Source organism: Puntigrus tetrazona, chromosome 10 (genome assembly GCF_018831695.1).
Source record: "Puntigrus tetrazona isolate hp1 chromosome 10, ASM1883169v1, whole genome shotgun sequence".
Taxonomy (NCBI): Eukaryota; Metazoa; Chordata; class Actinopteri; order Cypriniformes; family Cyprinidae; genus Puntigrus; species Puntigrus tetrazona.
This window is the reverse complement of record NC_056708.1, coordinates 13,381,756-13,400,697: the sequence shown is the minus strand read 5'-3', so window position 1 is coordinate 13,400,697 and position 18,942 is coordinate 13,381,756. Positions and strand designations below refer to the sequence as shown.

Below are 18,942 nucleotides of genomic sequence, written 5' to 3'. Positions count from 1 at the left end.
CAGACCAATAAGAACTGAAATACTGCCACACTCGGATGCAGCTGACAGCACACGCAATCATCTCTCAACACCTCAAAGTCAAGTAATCCACACTGGCACACCAGCAATTATCACGCATTCAGATGTAACGGTAAAGCGCAGGTGAGGGATTCAGTAGGAAATCAATTTGCGTATTGTATGTAGTGTTTTCACCAGTACATTCGTACTCCACACCTCAATGCTCTGAAATATCTCACGTTGTCATTATTCTATCAAGGTCGACTTAAGCCTTTTCTACCTTCCTGACCTTTTATTCCTTTCCTTATAACTTCCGCTCCCCAGCGCAATGCCTTGAGCACAAGGCCTGACAAACAATACCCACTTGTGTTACTGAGAAAAACAACAATAGGGTAAGCTGGAGTAATCCAGCATCACAAGACTGCTAAGTCTGTATGAGGCAAGGGCTTGACCTCTGACCCTGGAACCCGTTCAGAAAGGCAAACCATCAGAATCACTCGGTTTAACTGAAATGACAGTGTATCTATGCGAGTATAAAAGCCAACTGATGTATATATTCGTAACGACACATGCAAAGTATGAATGATTCACAGGAATGGCATTTGAAAATGCATTTATTCCATGGTGTCGTATTGACCACAAATTAAAGAACAATATAATATTAATGAATGACAGAAAGGCCATTAGCTTGCACTAATGAGGTGAACTGGATCACGCTGTGCTTACTGTGTTAACCATCAATTAAAAACAGACACCGGTAACCGCCACACAAAGGACGTTACACAATTTTAAAAGGACACTTGAGGGCTCTGGAAAGCTCTCAGCCTTTCTCACATACACAAACACTGCATTGCTCAAGCAAAAACTCTGTCCTATCGACCTTCACCAGGGTAGACAGCATATTTAACAGCACCCAAATCATCTGTAATACATCAAAAAAAAAAAAAAAAAAAAAAACTCCAGACCTTAGGTGTTAGCAACAACAATATAGAGCAAATGTCTTTGGGTCATAAACCAGCAGTTAAGAAACATGCATACCACTCACAAATACTGTACTTATTAGCCTTCCATGACTTACAGTAGACTTTTAGTGTTAAATCAGCCTTTTTAAACCAGCAAGTGGGTTTTCTCACTTTTTACTGACCGGTGGCATTGGTAAAATACAGGTTTAAATTTAGCCTACATACAAACAGATGTTTTACTGTTTAAACAGCTTTGGTAACTGTATAAATAGGTCTTGTTTGAACATGCAAAATAACACCTAAATAGTGTTACTATTTATTATTATAGTTTTTTTTATAATATTTAAATTAGCTGCTTATTTTACTGCTGTAAAATTTATTAATTCCGATTAATCAAATTCATAAAAAAACTGATTCTGACACACACAAACATGTACACATATTTATATATTAATATAAATATACATCTTAAATATATACGTGTATATTTACACATACATAATTATACCATAAAATGGACAGTTATTTATGTAAAACACAATCTGTTATTTTGGATGCGATTAATTGCTATTAATCAATTAAGTAACATTTTTAATTCTGACTAAAAACCAGTCTTGCGTTTGTGTCAAAAGCAAATTAAATATAATGCATTATTTATTTCTTGCTCATTACAGTTCTGGTGGATATTAATTGAGTTATTATGTTTTAGTAATTATTTCCTAAGTAATTAAGAATTGTTTAATAGTTTAAATAGTTTATTAAAATAGCTATTATTATTACATTATTATTAAGTTATTATTACTTATTGCAGCATAGAGTTAATAAACTGAACTCTTAAAAAAAGTGAAAATTAGAAATGTTGCCTTAGCAACTAACTGAAAAACTTTTAAGTTATTATTTATACACATTTTTCAGCTACCAACAAACATCAATTATTTTAGTTTTATTAGTTTTAGCTAATTATAATTTCATTTTAATTTAATCATTTTAGCCAACAACACTGCAGTATAAGTGACCTTGAAATTCAATCTGGATGTTAAAAATAAACAAAAAAACAAAACACACACAAAAAAAAAAACCATCAGCTGCATGTTTGACATTAGGCCAGATTTCCAGGCCTATCTTTGTGTTTTACATACTAATCTTGGAATGAAAAACTAAACACAAAGAGACACAAAGTGAGAGATTGTACTTCCGCCAAATGTGTTTGCCAGAAATCGTCCTTCTTGGGAGCCACAGTGGAGTGTTTGAAGATCTGCAATATGGGCTCGATGTGAGCCCTACACATTTTCAGAACAAGAAAACAAGCTGAACATAACATTTCTCTGTAATACGCTTACCCAAGACTATAGCTTAGATACCAGCGGGCAGTCAGGGCTGCTATGAAAATCCAGACCCCTGCAACAACACTTTCTACCCTTAATCAATGTGGAATTAAACGCTAGGTTGGTTTGAAGCGAGCGAAGACAGGAAGACAGAACAAATTGAGGTAAATCAAGGAACATGACCGGAGAAAATCTGCATAAAACTGCACTAGAGGACATTCATGTTGATGGCGAATAATTCAAACCCGTAAACCAGTCTAGCGTTAATGTCAAAAGCAAGATCACGCATTATTTCTTTCTCATTTATAACGGTTCTAATGGTTAATAAATGACCTAGGTGCTCTGAGAGAAGATGCTTATTAAAGCAACAGAGGTTCAAATCTACTGTACCTAAAGCGGTAAAAAAATAAAGCTTGTGCTAAGAACGGACTCGATAAATCGACTTTTTTGTGAATCGTCCATTCAAAAGGGGTGAAAACATGACCACGAATCCCCCGCAAATGGAGCGACACTTCAAATGTACCAAGTGATAATGAGTCAAAGATCAGCATTCCAGCCCACAAAGCCGACTCAAATCCTCTTGTCTGGCTTATCTTTCCTTTCCAACCCGCAGGCCTGTGCTCTCTACTCCAGAACCAACATAATGTGGGTCCTAACTAACCCTCTTGAGCTGTTTATTCCCCCAGCATGCAGCACAATGGCTCTGTGGTGCTGGAAACAAGAGTCTGAAAGCTTTTCCTCTGTTCCTCACTCTTGGTCTCTCTTCTAAACCCTCCCCATTCCGTGTCTCTCTGTTGCCCTCCCTTTTTCAGTCTAACGCCAGACGAAGAGTGAGTCAGAGCGCAGAATACGCCAGAGGGCATGTTGGAGGACAGACTCTTCACCGGCGCAAGATTTTACCGGGCCAGACTGAGTTGGAGCCCACTGCGAGACCTTGTGGCGGTCAAGAGGGATTTGCATGAACTCTGAAGGGGAATTTAGAGGGTTGGTCCAACTCCCACCCCAATCGAAGGGGGGAGAATTACTAAAAAGAAACAGCATGTGGCCAAAACGGGGGGAAAAAAAGAGGGAAAGACAAATATATGACATATTTTTTGTAGGCCAACAGTTAACAGATAGATGTCTGCACATTAAATGTATGTAAAGTGTCTATTTTTAAGGTTTCAAATAAGTTTTTGAAGAATAAAAATGTCAAAATTTTGTTGAAATAATGTTATATTGCCATTTACTACAACGCAATATTCATGTAAAAATTCAAACATTGTGCTTATTCTGACGTATTTAAATATATAAACGAACAAGGAAGCATATTAAATTTTATTGTGTTTTAAATGAGAAAAAAAAAATTACTGTCAAATAGGAAAAACCTAGGATAGTGGCAAATGTTAGTATTTGGGATGAAAGTAATTCGTCTTTTATCGTTTCGTAATTTGATTTTTGTTGTAAATATGCCTGACGAGATTGTTATACTGAATGACATTTTTTATTGTGTATGTTTAGTAAATCAGGGAAAAATGTGTGTGAAAAATTAAATGAACTCGTATATATATGGTTCCAATGCTTTTTAAGCATCACACATAACCACAGAAATCAAACAGAAACAGCCCATTGTTTCTTTTCTCCATTACTAAATACCTGCTATGCAGACTGTTGGTGTTCTCTTTACAAATCTTGAAAAGATCTGATTTTCAGAAGATTCCATCATCGTTGAGTCATAATTTCTGTCCCACGATATTCTTAAACATCCTTTACCAATTGCAAAGCCAAAATAAAAAAAACCAACATCAAATAACGTAACACTTCCTACAATTTACAAATCCTGTCAATAAGCGCTGTAGTTCACTTATCTTAGATATCACCCAAAAGTATTGTGGGCTAAATTCCTGCAAGATCCACTAAATTGCACCTCAGAAACGAATACAAGCTGCATTGTACTGTATTGGATGACGATTTACCTCAAGTTTGAATGACCTAGATAATACACTACGCTCATATCGAACCACTTTATAAAACAAATCGGTTCCATCAGCAGAAAGCATTTATGTTTTTTCTAACATAACAGTATTTTTCACAGTCGCATGAACCCCTATAAACCAGCCTTTAGATGAAAAACAAAAATACCAGACGGGGTGAAACATCATTGGAGTCCGTTTAATTCTGTCCACATAGCATACCATGCTGCTTTTAGCGGGTGCAGGCAGCGGGCAGGCAAAAAAACTAGGCCAACATGAATTTCATATGACTCTCACCACGTACAAGAAAGATGTACTGTGCCTGTGTGTGTGTGTGTGTGTGTGTGTGTGTGTGTGTGTGTGTGTTTGTGTGTGGAGGGGGTTGGGGTGGGTGGAGTGAAAAATCGGCAAATCCGACATCATATGCAGTGTGGTAAAGAATGCAATTGGCTGCATAAAAACGCAGCGTGTGTGTGTGTGTGTGTGTGTGACTGACCCAGACTCTAGTATCAGCGAAACTCTTCGCAGGAGAAAGACGGAGCATGTGCACGATCAGAGCAGACGTGTTACCGCCCTCAATCAGGTATCGTTCCCAAACAGAGACCCGCGTCTACATACGTGTGCAGAACACACAATGAACTCTGGCCGACAGCATCTCCCTACACACACGCTTGTCATTTATTGTGTAAATGTGCCACTGGTTAGGCGTGAAATACAAAAATCACTCTACAAGCAGCGCAAACATCTAGACACATGAATGTGAGCACTTCTCCTTGAGCCGTTCGACAGGGGGACTTAAAAGCATTTTTTTTTTTTCTTGCTGCCCTTTTCTATAATAGATCCGTTGCTGTCTGGAACATGGAGATTTTTTGAAAAGCACTGAATTAAAGAAATATGACCTTTTAGTAATGCTTCTGAGGAGATGGACATCTAGTCGTGCTGGTGTGCTTGATATTACACAGACGACACAGACACTCAAAAGAGATAAAAAAAAAAAAAAAGCAAACAAAAAAACTAATCATTTTCATCAAAAGCCTTTGTGAGGTAGGTGTGTGTTGTTTCGGTGGGGTGTCTGAAAAGGAGGGTGTGGCTTGTTAGATGCTGTAGAGCTCGGAGATCACATCTGGGTTAAAATATACATTTTCTGATTTAACAATCATGAAATTGTTCTAATTAAAGTCATGATTATAATGACAAGATGCTCAAGAGTGGAATTGAGTGTGTTCAGTTCACAAGCGGATTCATGAAGTAGTCTGATTCATGAACAAATGACTTTTTGATAGTGCCTTTTAATAATTTATTCAAAAAGACACCTTTATGCATTGAAATCATCAAGTTAGAAGGTCTCTGCATAATTTACAGCAATAGCTGAAAGAGAAATATATATATATATATATATATATATATATATATATATATATATATATATATATATATATATATATATATATATATATAAAATGGACATCCTAAATAATAAGATTTTGTTTGAAGGTAAAGGCTTACTGACTTAAAAGCATATATAGACAGATAGATAGATAATCTACTACTACTACTACTACTGAGAGGTCTTATTTCTTTGAAGCTGAAACATGTTTCACCCCCTACTACTGATACATGGCTGAAAGAGGTTTTTAGCTTGCATTAAACTGGAATAAAATGTGATTGTCACTCACTGGTTCTTTAAGGACTTTGGACAAGGTGTGGTGTCCCTTTATAAATTATTTGCTTTCTAACTGCTTGCTAACCTGAGCTTAACCTAAAGACTTTTTCCTTTCCTTTCCTTTCCTTTCAAAGTTTATTTTTCATTAAAGTTAATTGAATAAGGAAGGTGCTTACTGGTGTATAATAAATAATTCCATAAAAAATATGTTTTTATCTATTGATTTGATTTGATGGTCAATGAAGGACATTTTATTTTAGCAATTTCTGAAGGATCAAGTGACACATTAATATATATTACATGTAGAAATTACAATTAAATTGTCAACCGTTTCATTTTGATGAAAAAAACTGCAGCTTTGAGCGTAAATCTGCAATTTTGTGAGCTGTTTACAGCTGAAGTGTATTTTGAACTCTGATTTTCTTCTCAAGAACATCTCATTTGGTGCAGAACAGCTTATCCGACTCATACCTGCCGATCACAGCTTCCAAGAGGCTTGTAACGTGTGGAAGTACATGACATTCCTGCCAAAACAGGATGTCTGAGCTAAATAGTGACAACTTTGTTCACTATCTGGGACAAGAAAGAGTTTTATCCAACTTATCTGGAGATTTGATTGTGACACTGCAGTTTCGCATTCCCATATTCAACGTGGAAAATAACAACTTGCAAAACAAACAAACAAACCCTGTTAATGTTTCATTCACAGCGCAACATCAGTTAATTCAAAAGAGAAAACGTGAACAGCTAAAGCAATGAACGCACTACAGTATAAGCGCTTGTATTTGTTGTTCCCAAACTAAACTGATTTGTCGCTGAACACCATCAAATCTATTTTCAATCATTTCAGCAGAAGCAGGAGTTTGTTTATCAGTTGTTGAGAGAAATGGCATGACAAAGACTGTCTACTCAAGAATCAGACTCAGTCCATTCTATTCAGTTTATCATTTTGTTTTTTGATTGTTTTTTTAAGCGTACTCCAAACATTTGTGCCTTGGGTCTAGCCAAAAAGAGATTATTCGAAAAGAAATTGGGCACCAAGTGGTACACATAGTACATAATATACACCCCATTACATTGCCTTTAGCAAAAAAAAAAAAAAAAACAATAGTACAAAAAGGTTCAAACTGGTCTGTTCTTTACCATCATATTGTCTGGCCTCTGAATCTGCTCTGACCTTGCAACAAAAATGGTCTATTTTTAATATATAGATTACCATACATAACTATGAAAACCTTTTAGATTTATTTATATCTTTGGTTTGCGTGCTAAAGCTCAAAACCAGTAAAGGCAGTCAAAATAATACCAACGGAGATGTAAATTAAACACTGTTATGGTACACATAACAGTAATGGCTGTGTAGCATTTAACTAACTTTAATTTCCAATGGACAGCTGTCAGCGACAAAGAAGCGTGGAATGATTTAGTTGAAATACGCTCCTTATGGTTTCACTCAGTCAAGAATTTTGCTGCCGTCAAACACCAGCAAATTTATGACTGCCTCAGACTCAAAAATCTAACTTCGGTGTCAGGTTCTGGGCTCTCGTCCAGAAAGATCGGGGATCCTGGAGAGAATCGTTCCCAGCGTGGAGAAGCTTGACGATAGACAATACCAACTTATCTGTTTTGAAACAGCTCCGCAATAGCATGCAGATTACATTCACAGAGACTCTCATTAGCAGAGATAAGAGTCGAGTCAATGAAGCTTCGTAAAGGACACTGAAGCACTGCCTGAACCGCGTCGCAATGGGACACTGGCTCCAAAACCGGCAGGGAGACGACAGACTGGACCGATCTACAGCTCTCGTCCTAAACCCTCTTCTCTCATAACAGCCTCTCAAATGTGAAAAGCTGTTATGAAAGGGGGTACTGCCCAAGTTGCCACCTTATCAAGCGGCAGCCGTTTGAAATTCAAACAAAAGGTCAAGATGAAAACCGTGGGAAAGGAGAAAGTGTGATGTTTGTGTATCTAGCCAAGACCGAGGAGGAATCTGCTGACATTTTTAGCATTTGCTGCACTGATGTTAAGGGAATATGTGGTAAAATGTGCTAAAAGAAGCTGAAAACAGGGACCGATCCAACACAAAGGCACATTCACGCTAAGAATGATAACTAACGTTCACATCCAGACCAATTAAAAATGAGCTATGGATGCTTCTTTCACCGTTTTTATCATTCATCAGCTGGAAAAAAAATATTTTGAAAGTGATTCCAATGTTATTATTCCACCGTTTCGTTATCGGTATAGTTACGGTGTGGCCTTGAATTAGAAAGATTATTAAAACTTCGTGGTTACAGTTATCATCTTTGGTGAATCACCTTTAACGTAACGTCACATACAGGCACAATGCGACAAAAAAAAAGATAAATCCCATCTGTTTCATATTAATATGGGACAGCGACGAAAAACGAGGCACAGCAAAATCTCGAAATAGCACATATTTGGCAAAAACGTTACGGCGCAGAGCTGTGACACCACTAATAGTTCAGCTTTTGAGAAAATGTTGGACGCAAATGTCAGCGACCGTGGTGTGGACAGGAAGTGCTAAAAGCCCCCAGTCGTGCTCACCAGGACATTGCTTTAACAGGAAACATGTCAAAATAAGCATGACGACGGTGAGGTTTTGAGGGAAAACTGTTTATATAAAAACAGTTCATAACAGAGTTCATATAAAATATATACACCACATATATCACACTTAAAAGAAAATTGGATCATGGAAAGTACATACAACGGCCGTTGAACTACAATCAATAAAAAAAAACCGTTATAGCTCAAGGTAATACATCTCATAATAAAGCTGCACATCAGACATTGTCATGTAGTGTAACATGATTTTAATCAATGCCTGTGTCCTTGCTTTACGTCCATCTGCCCGGGGATAAAATATGGACACAGCGAGCTGTGAGACCCGTCGATGCTCAGCCTCGACCTTCCCAACAAATCAGACACATGCTGAGTGATGTTCTGCATATCTTTACAGACTCCCTCATGACAGAAACCATATTCATAACTTTTTGTGAATGCATTTTAATGCAGATTACAGTACAGGGGTTAGCACACACACACATGCTTTAATGTTTATTTAGGCAATCCCAAATCATTTTCCATCCGGTAAAAAGCAATCCTTTTGCTTGTACTCGGATGGATCATTTTTACATCAAAACTCACAGTACTGATTATCTGACCTACTGCACAGATAAAATTCCTTACAGAACTGCCAAGCGATGAACTGTGTGCCTGAATACGATTTATAAAGCACTTCTGTTCAAAAAAAAAAGAGTGGCCCTTGCACCTTGTTATGAATGCAATCTATCATTATACACTGCTCACAAAGCATTCTTCGTGTCAGACTGAAAGTATGGATCACTTCCATCTACATAACTAATGATTGAAGTCAATGATGACGAATGCCAGGAGCTAAACCCTGCCTGTATGCACTTTGGCTCTAATGAAACTGCAAGATTTAATGAAATTCCCGTCTCAAGGTCTTCACAAAGACAGATGTTACAATTCAAGATCAAGCCATTTACATTTAAACAGTAAATTTGGGCAGTTAAGGGCAGATTTTTTGTTACAGAAATAGGTTCAGTTACATCATAGCAAATTAAAAAATTATTTGCCATTTAACGGTGAGGAACATTTTCATTCCAGGGAACATCTGATTGGAAACTGTAAGATATTTAAGAAATTTTAAATGCCTGTATAGCTGTTTAAATGTTTGTCTGTTGGTTGTTGTTTTTTTTTTTAAAAAGTAATAGTTTTATTCAGCATAGGGACAAATTAGATATTTATAATGCATACATTAATAATGTTACAAAATATTTTATTTTAAATAGATTCTGTTTTTAAACTTTAAAATTCATTAAAAGTCCTTAAACCAAAAAAATTGGATCATGATTTCCATAAAAATATAAAATCAGCAGAACCATTTTCAACACAGATAATAACAAGAAATGTTTTTTAAGCACCAAAACATCAGAATAGTTTCTGATGGATTATGTGATACTGACGACTGGAGTTGCCTAATTCAGTTTGCACTGCATGAATAAATACATTAAATTAAATTTTAAAAATTTAATTACATTTTTCTTTTTTAAAGTACTATTTTTTTTACAAGACTTTTCTGTATTTTTGGTCAAATAAATGCAGCCTTAATTTAAATGTTTACCAACGCATGATATTTCACACTGCACTAACTGCAGCCAAGAAGGTTATATTTAAAATTTGGCATGAACCCACATTCCCGGCTAACAAAATGTGGCTTATAGAATTAAAAAAATATTGCGCTGCTAGAGCGTTCTACAGCAAGAATTAACAGAGATAAACCCAAAACTATTAAAGCACGGTCCGAGTTTATTGAGAAACTTTCAGATATAATAACCAGATAAGACTATAATATATTGAAAGATAAAAAGGTAATATCTCAGGTGTGTGTAAACAGCGATTGTCACCCCAGAGACGATCTGTTTTATTTCATGTAAGTTGTTTTATTTCAAACTTTTCTTTAAAGCAACCCTGGACTGTATATAGTTGTTGCTAGCTATGCATGCTGGCTGTGTTCTAATAAATAAATAAATAATCATAAAAAATAAATAAATGCAGCCTTGTTCAGCATAAGTGAGTTTTCCCAAAATTTTCAGTGTCGTCCGCCTCTTAAAAAAGGTATTTACTTGAATGCTAGCAAACACACGACCTCAAAGCTAATATACATGCGCGAAAAGCCACAAACTACAATTTACATTTTACAAGGCCTTTAACTCAACTCTAGCAGAGGCAGAGAGCACACATCTCCTGCTCTCTGAAAGCTTTCGGCATTGAACGATGACGCAGCACTGTCACAGGTTAATGCAGGCACTTTCATTAAAGCAAGAGATCAGTCTTACAGTAGGAGGTAAAGAAGATTACCACGGCTTTGTTCGCATATTCATTAGCTACTGTCACATCTGCTGGATCTCTGAAACATAAATGTACAGTAAACGATCAATTAATTGATTATGCGGCTTATCCGAGGGCCTGGTTTTATATCCGCTTCTGTATTGTTGTTTAGTTCTGCAGACAAACAAAGCCATCCTATAGGCTACCCGCGCTGTGCCATTTCACGCTCCCTTGTGCTCCTGACCTTAGAGATTACGGATCCCGTGGAAGGGAGGTTTGCATGCTTTTTGTGTCACGTTAAGCTATATCATGCTGTTCTATGCATGGCTACGTCCTGAATGAGACTGAACGAGAGATATAGAGCCGTGTTGCCGACTCTGTGGCCAACAAGGACCGTTTGTGCTGACTGCGCACAGCATCCTGACCTTGGTGATTCTGCAGAGTGGATGTGAATAATGAGATGATCCCTTTGGATGGACAACAACAGCTCAGCCACAAGAGAGCGAAAGAGAAAGACAGAGGGAGCGAGAGATGCTCCTAATGTGTATTTAAGGCACAAACAGACGCCTCAAGGCAGTGTCACGATTGTTAGAATATTTAGCTTCGGGTCTTGTAAAAAGAAAATATGTATATTTTTCAATGCATTTCAATCATAATTATGAAAATCTGACTTTTTGTGTGTTTGGGTGCTATAATACCCCCGGTCCATCAGTGGTTCAAACCCATAAAACATGTAAAAGAACAAGAAGTATGTAACAAGAAGAAAGAAGTCTTTCTCTGCAGGCTTGTGAAAAAACGAGCCACTAAGATTTTGCCCGCCACCTAAACATAGAAAGGAGATCTTATTATAATATTACAGCCCCTTAATCTGCAAGTTTCCACCCAAAGTGCCGCCACTGAAACAATGTTGTACCAGTTCTAATGCCGCGGTTAAAGTTCTGTCTTTGGCTGCACTGATATACACTGAAAATTATTCAGAGTCCTAACCTCAGAAGAGACAAGTGGATTTATTGATTTATTTACTGTATATAGTGCTGCTGCCCCATAGAACTAATATAAACATGCAATTTCTTTCCAAGCTGTTTATCTTCACAGACATATCGGACTGTTTTTGTTACTTGTGTGTTTTTAACATAAACTTGTGTGTATCTGACAGTTTAAGCGCAGTAAGACATGAAAGAGACCTCAGTTTAGTATTTAGAGTGTTTAGTGCTCAGAGAACCGTATATCAGAAGATTAAACTGATACAGTTGTTATACTGAGGTGCAGTCTGTGAAGGCACAGTCCGACATGCACAAAAAATAACCATTTTCTAAATTTCATAATGAATGATCTATGGTGCAATATCACCCGAACTTCACAGATATTTTATGGGGACATCTGACACTTATATTATATATTACACTGTGCCATAATAGGTCTCCTTTAAAAATTCCGCTTATCATACACTACCCGTCAAAAGTAAAAAGAAAATGTAAATAAGAAATGAAAATACTTTTATTGAGCAAGTATGCATTAAATTGATACACAAAAATGTACACCTACATTTCTATTTCGAATCAGCACTGTTGAACTTTCAAGGAACCCTGAAAAATACATGACCGTTTGCAAGTACACTGAATAGCACCGTTTTCAATATGATATTAGAGCGAAACGTTTCACCACAATAGACTAATTTTGGAAAGAACATGTGACACTTGTTGGCTGCTGAAATTCAGCTTTGTCACTAAAGGAATAATTTTTAACTGTAATTAAACGGAAGCCTTAATGGTATAATAAACAAAAAATAAAGCATTTTCGTTTCCATTGCGGAAAGACGAAGATGAATTTTACTGAACTAATTTGCTTGGTTTAATGTATTTACTACTTTTACGCACCAGCAGCTTTAGTGTCAAACAAACTACGGAGTAAATTCTCCTGTCCAGATCGCAAAGCTGAACCAGTTGGCTGGGAAGAGATGACAACAGTTGGTATGGTGGGAAGCAAGCAGCAAAATCCCATGGTGGCGTTTCCATAGCAACTATGATGCTTTGCTAATGGCAAGGGAGTCTAAACGTCAGGCCCTCTGTGGCAGTCTGTGCATGTGTGTGCGTTACGTGGGGAGAGAGAGAGAAAAGGAGAGGGGGAAAAAAACGACAGACAGTGAGCAGATTGGCTCAGTGTGTCTCTCACAGGAGAAACTGAATGGCGGGAGGTGAAGGACGACCACGCATCAAAAAAAGGCAAATAAAATTAACGTTTCATAAACAACATCGCAACCCCCTCGCCGTGCGCCCAAACTGCCACTAATATTATAATTGCAGCCTACGTATTTCCAGTAACCTCGTAAAGTAAACTGGAATTAATGTAATACAGTACAAGAAGCTAAAAGACAAAGCCCAGTTCCTGATTTATCTGAGGGTGAACTCCGCAAGATTGCAGCTGCGACTACAATAGTAACTATGTCAGTTCCACAGGGAGATGTGAGCTCTGCATACAGTCAGGGAAAGTCTTCGTGTGATCCACGCTAAATAAAAGACACTCTGACCCTACATACATAAACAGAAGTGCTTTGAAAATAGACCAGCGGTAGGATTACAGTAAGAAATTGGGACTTAAAATACATCTGGTAGCTAGGCTGCTTGTAATAATCTAGAGCATGTGTGTTTTAAAGTGCATTTGCATGCTAGAGTGTTGTCTGGTGCATTATAATGCAGCTCAACTGAAGAAACTGCCATGGTTCTTTATCGGTATCTACTGTTTGCTTCCATAAAGATCTTTTAACATCCATGGAATCTTTCCATTGTACTAAATTGTTTTTCACCCAAAAAATGGTACCGTTCACTGAAAGGTCTTTTGGGGAAGCCAAAATGACCCTTCTGAGGCATCCCTGTGAAAACCCTCTTTTGAAACCTTTGTTTTTAATAGCGCAAGACGCCCTTTCATCTCTTTGCCATATCAAGACCAGCCGTCTCTTTTCCAGCACCTCCTGCGTATGTCATTTGTTCTGAAGCCGGGTGGCAGGATGTCTGGCATAGCACTGTAAGGCCACGAGGTTGAGGACGAGTCTAATTACATTCAGGGTCTAACAGCAGTGCTCCACAACATGTGTTCTCTAGTCTGAATTTCAATGGCAAGTAGAGAGAGAGACGGTGGGAAAAAATGGCCTTTCGAATCTAGTACACTTAAATTAGGCCTCAGCGTTGAGAAACTGCCAGGAACGAGGCCTACAGGAACAATCCGTCACATGCAAACTCTTCAGATGCTTTCCAAAGAAGAGCAAACAAACCAAAGGCTTTTTTCCTGAAACAAATGAGACCTCTCCCAAGACCTTTTGCGGAATCGCCAATTAATTAAGGTGATCGGTACATCTGCTCTGCTAAATGGCATTCAGCATCAATCGATATTGGCTGTACTCCGGCACAAGCCGCGGTTTCAGACGAAGCTGAATAATACATAAGGTCTACCCCACCTACAGTTGTGTATCGGCATTGTGCCAATCGCCATGCAATGCTTCTCTCTTTCTCTAGTGCACAATGTTTTATGCTTTACGAGCAGCATTCTCTCTTACTAAGCTATTTTTTGCATCAAATGAATAGAAATAAGAATTTCCTTTCAATTAAAATTATTGACTGATGGATTCTGGCGACTCACAGTAACAATAATCGTAGTCACTATAGTATTTAGAAACTATTTATGTGCATTTCACAAATAAGTCTCCATCGTGATTGAAAGAGTCAATAATATGTGGTCCACAAAGCACATCCCAATCAATCCATTCCTCCCCACTTATGCAAATCAATTTGTTGCAGTGCACCATGTTTAGGAGAGTACTGTTGTTGTTGTTGTTGTTGTTGTTTTTATTTCACAATAAAAGTAGTTACATCCAAAGGGCCTTTAACTCCATTGTACCCTAACATACAGTACTGAATATATGAGGGCTACATCTTATTCAAATACATGTATATTTGATTCAAATTGAAGTAACCGAATAATGTTACAATAATAATACTGAAAAACTGATACTTGTTACACACAATATGGAAAGATTAATAAAGAACACAAATATTAGATTTTTAAGCATCTATTTCGTCATTTAAAAAATTAAAAATTTGTGATTACTTGGTTTTTAAAGACAATGTCACGAAAGCCCCCCAAAAAACGCCCATTTCTATACTCAAAATCGGCGTCCAAAACAACAAAAGAGGATGGTAAGTGACCCGCTTTCATTTTCTCTAAAGAGAAGCATAGCATACAGTAGAAATCGCGTTAGCATTTCATTCCGAACTCTATGGATCCAGTCACGTGACCCGGCAGCAGCTCCAGCCAAGGAGAGACGGAAGCGGCTCTCCGCTGTGCTGCTGCGCTACTCTCTCCAGTTTAAATCGCGTTGGCTCGAGGTTTCAGAGCACATCACCACTGCAGCAACCCCCACCCTCCTCCTCCTCCTCCTCCGCCACCTGCTTCCACATGCACGGCTACAGGAACTCTGCATCCCTGCGCATAGAGCAACCGCTGCAGCATCCCTTCAGCGGACTCGCCACCGGCATCTTTTAAACACCCAGCACTCTAAATTAATGATCCAATAGAAATTCCGCGACCGACGTCTTCCATTACAGAATAAACGACCTTATCGCCGCAGTAAGCGCTGATTGTGACCAAATCGAACGCTAACGGTCTATGTAGTGCATATAATTACCCAGCAAGCGTTGTAAACACGTCGTGGAACGGTTGAGACGAGATTTAATCCTACGACAAGTATAGGCAAAAAAATTTCACAACGTTGCAAAAACATTGATAGCAAGTGTTCTTCGGAGGTTTTAGGGGCAGATACTTCCCTTTTAAAAATGTAAGCTCACACCTAAATGTCCTTAAGACATTATTCGCACGAGGCATTTTCAAAACTTCGCAGACATCCTGAGGTAAAAAAGTGTTACCTCAGAAAACCTGTCCTGTCAAACTCGGAGCGCTCGCAGCTCTCGTCTGTTTAGCGTTTTCTTTTCAACCATTCAACGTTCCTCCGTTCGCAAAGACATCAATAATCACTGTTAAACGTTTGTCATTTTTTTAAAACGCATATCTGCCACCAAGCCCGTGAACTAAAAAGACGTTCCGCGTTCTGACGTCTCGTCGGGACGCACATATTAAAACGTTCTAATTTAGAATTTTTGTAATAAATAATCATTATTGATGTTCTAATATTCGAGGTGTGGTTTCTTGGACTTTTCTTCAGTGTGACGTTACCTGACTGCAACGTTGTGACATGTAATACGGTTCGGTGCTTGCTGGCAACCTGCTTCCAATAGCAGCGCTTTAAGAAGGCCTGGATCAGCCAATTGTATTTATTGATAAGGACGACGGTTAAAAAAAAAAAAAAAAAAAAAAAAAAAAAAACCTCTCCGTCCCTTCCTTCAAAACAATGGTCCTCTCAGCATCCCATGCAGCGTGCATTACTGAATCTGTGTTAATACGTTTCCTAAGCCGTTTCATAACAAGAATTCAGTTAAAGCCCGCTTTAATCCACCTCTCTCGCCAGCCTGTGGCCTCCGTGAGCAAAGCAGCAGCCATATCTAACATACACCGACACAGATGAGGATATCACAGGTGCCAAAACACAAACGGCATACCATTACAGCTTAAAAAATAACGAGTATCGCAGACGGCACGTTAACGCGCTCTGAATATTAATTACACCCACACTGCTGTACATCTATGGGAATTAATCCATGTACGGCTGCGTCGCGTAGCATCTACCCACCAGACGTATTTACATATCAAAACCCGAATCCGTATTGGGAAACGGCGTTTAATAACGCAGGACTTGTGTTTAGCGTGTCGTCTAGGCGAGAATTACGAATCGAACGGCGTATTCCGCTACGAGAAAGGATGAATTCCCTTATTTGGCGAGTCATTGTTACAGGCCGGCGTGTTGATACACTGTCATTTGGCACCGCAAATAAACGCAGAGACCACTGTGTAATAGTACGCCGGGAAAATGAATTCTGACGTTATATTTTGTCACCCTAAAGCGAAGCTGGCAGTGATGAATCTGACTGGGATGTCAACAAAAGACGGGGTGACATTCCTCCGGGGAATATCTCTGGCTTTAGTGCATTTGATTAAGAAATCAATTCTCATATGACATCATCTTATGCGCGCTAAATAAAACATGCGTTCAATACACTCTATGCAGATGCTTACCAGATTTAAAACCGTCTCCACGATATCTCTGTTGCTAACCTCCCCGACCTGGATCAAACCGATTAGCACGGCGAATTTCATCTTGATATTCCGGATCGGTACCGAGGGGTTTATCACCCCGGCCGGTAGAACCACGGCGCCCGATCCAGACACCATCATGTCCCCGGTAACGGAGCCCGTTACGACTTGCTGCCCCGAACCCGGCGGCGGCGGTGCTGCTGCTGCTGCTGGTGGCGTGGGAGCTTCTCGGTCCGTGAGCGAGGCGGAACCCGGTGGCAAAACCGGTTTCTCGCTCGACATTTCCGACCCGAATCCCAAAAAGGAGCGGTCGCCTCGGTCTCACCTGCTTTTGTATCACCGAGTACTGTGCAGCAGCATCAAATACAGATGAAAAAGGAAAAATCTCGATCAGGTGTCCTCCTCCGCCGAGGTCTGCACATCCAAACCCGATGCTCGCGGCCGTTCGGAGGGATGCACAAGACGAAATCACGTCTTGCGTTTGGCGAAACGGTCCCTCTCTCCTCCCGATGTCAGCCTAAGATCGGTGCGGTGTCGGGCTGTGTTGTCTTTCTCAGGACGCCATATTGACGCCCCCTGTCTGCGGGAGCGCTCACCACGCCTGCGTAGCTGCCGCCCGCCTGTCAATCAGAAGCTGGGAACCAAGCAGGAGCACGTGCGCGCGTCCCGTTAATAGGTGTCCCGGCATTAGGTAAATCAGATTATTGTAATGTAGACCGTACAAAATTATAGCGGGATTATTTTGGACCGTTAAACAATTGTAAATAATACCTTTGTCCAATGATGTAATCACAATGTGACGTGACTTTGACTCTTTCACATAACTTGAATGAACGTTTCTTAAGGGTTATTTTTGAAATCTATATTCCATATAGGCGCGTGCATGTTCTAAAGTATTAGGTGACATGATGCAGCGAATTAACGTCTGATTAACTGCTCATGAACAAAAGACCAAAAAAAAACATAGGCTGTATATACTGTGTGTTAGAAAAATGATCATATATATATATATATATATATATATATATATATATATATATATATATATATATATATATATATATATATATATATATACCTGTATTGATGAGATATAATTTGAAAAAGAAAAGAAACCTAGGACAAAATGAGCAATGCAAATTACTGAAAAAAACGTTTTGATATGTGGTAAAAATGTACAAAATATCTTCATGGAACATGATCCTTATATATATTTTATATATATATATATATATATATATATATATATATATATATATATATATATATATATATATATATATATTTTTATATATATTTATTTTTAAATGTATATAAATATATATATATATATATATATATATTATATATATATATATATATTATATATATATATATATATATATATATATATATATATATATATATATATATATATATATATATATATATATATATATATATATATATATATATATATATATATATATATATATATATATATATAATATGAATAAATTTGTTCTTGTTCCATGCAATCATCTGTGCAGCTGGTCTTTTGCCCTTTATTGCTACTGAGATCTTCAACTCGACTTTATTAAATCACATATCAGCAGCACCAACCTTAACCCACATAATATGAATACTACACACAAAATATGACTAGCATTTTTTTTACTGCCATTGAAGAGAACCTTGCTATTGTGATGTTTTAATTTTAGCACTGCAGCAGAAAGCTGTGAATGGGGACGTGAGCTCTCCTTCACTCAGAAGGACACGAGTCTCGCCTCATTTTGGCACGAGCCTGGATAGCGGTTTACAGTCAGGCTGAATGAAAGTGAGCTTTTGCTAAGCCCTCTCTTCCTCCCCCTGTCCTTTTCTTCTTTCTTTATTTCTCTTTTCTCTCTGCGTCTCCTCCTCTCTCACTCACCCATCCGCTTGCATCCCATTCTCTCAAAATAGAACGGATCTTTAACAACAACCTATG

The 18,942-nt window shown here is 38.2% G+C and overlaps 1 protein-coding gene across 1 annotated transcript in view; it reads right to left on the bottom strand.

The window, feature by feature from the left end:
• The window catches only part of nbeaa (neurobeachin a), a 108,093-nt gene extending 90,514 nt beyond the window's left edge, over nucleotides 1-17,579 (bottom strand). Inside the window, 1 exon segment of the mRNA XM_043250609.1 lies at nucleotides 16,959-17,579. Coding sequence (XP_043106544.1) covers nucleotides 16,959-17,258 — 300 coding nt within the window. The 5' untranslated portion in view covers nucleotides 17,259-17,579.
• Between the last annotated feature and the right edge of the window lie 1,363 nt (nucleotides 17,580-18,942).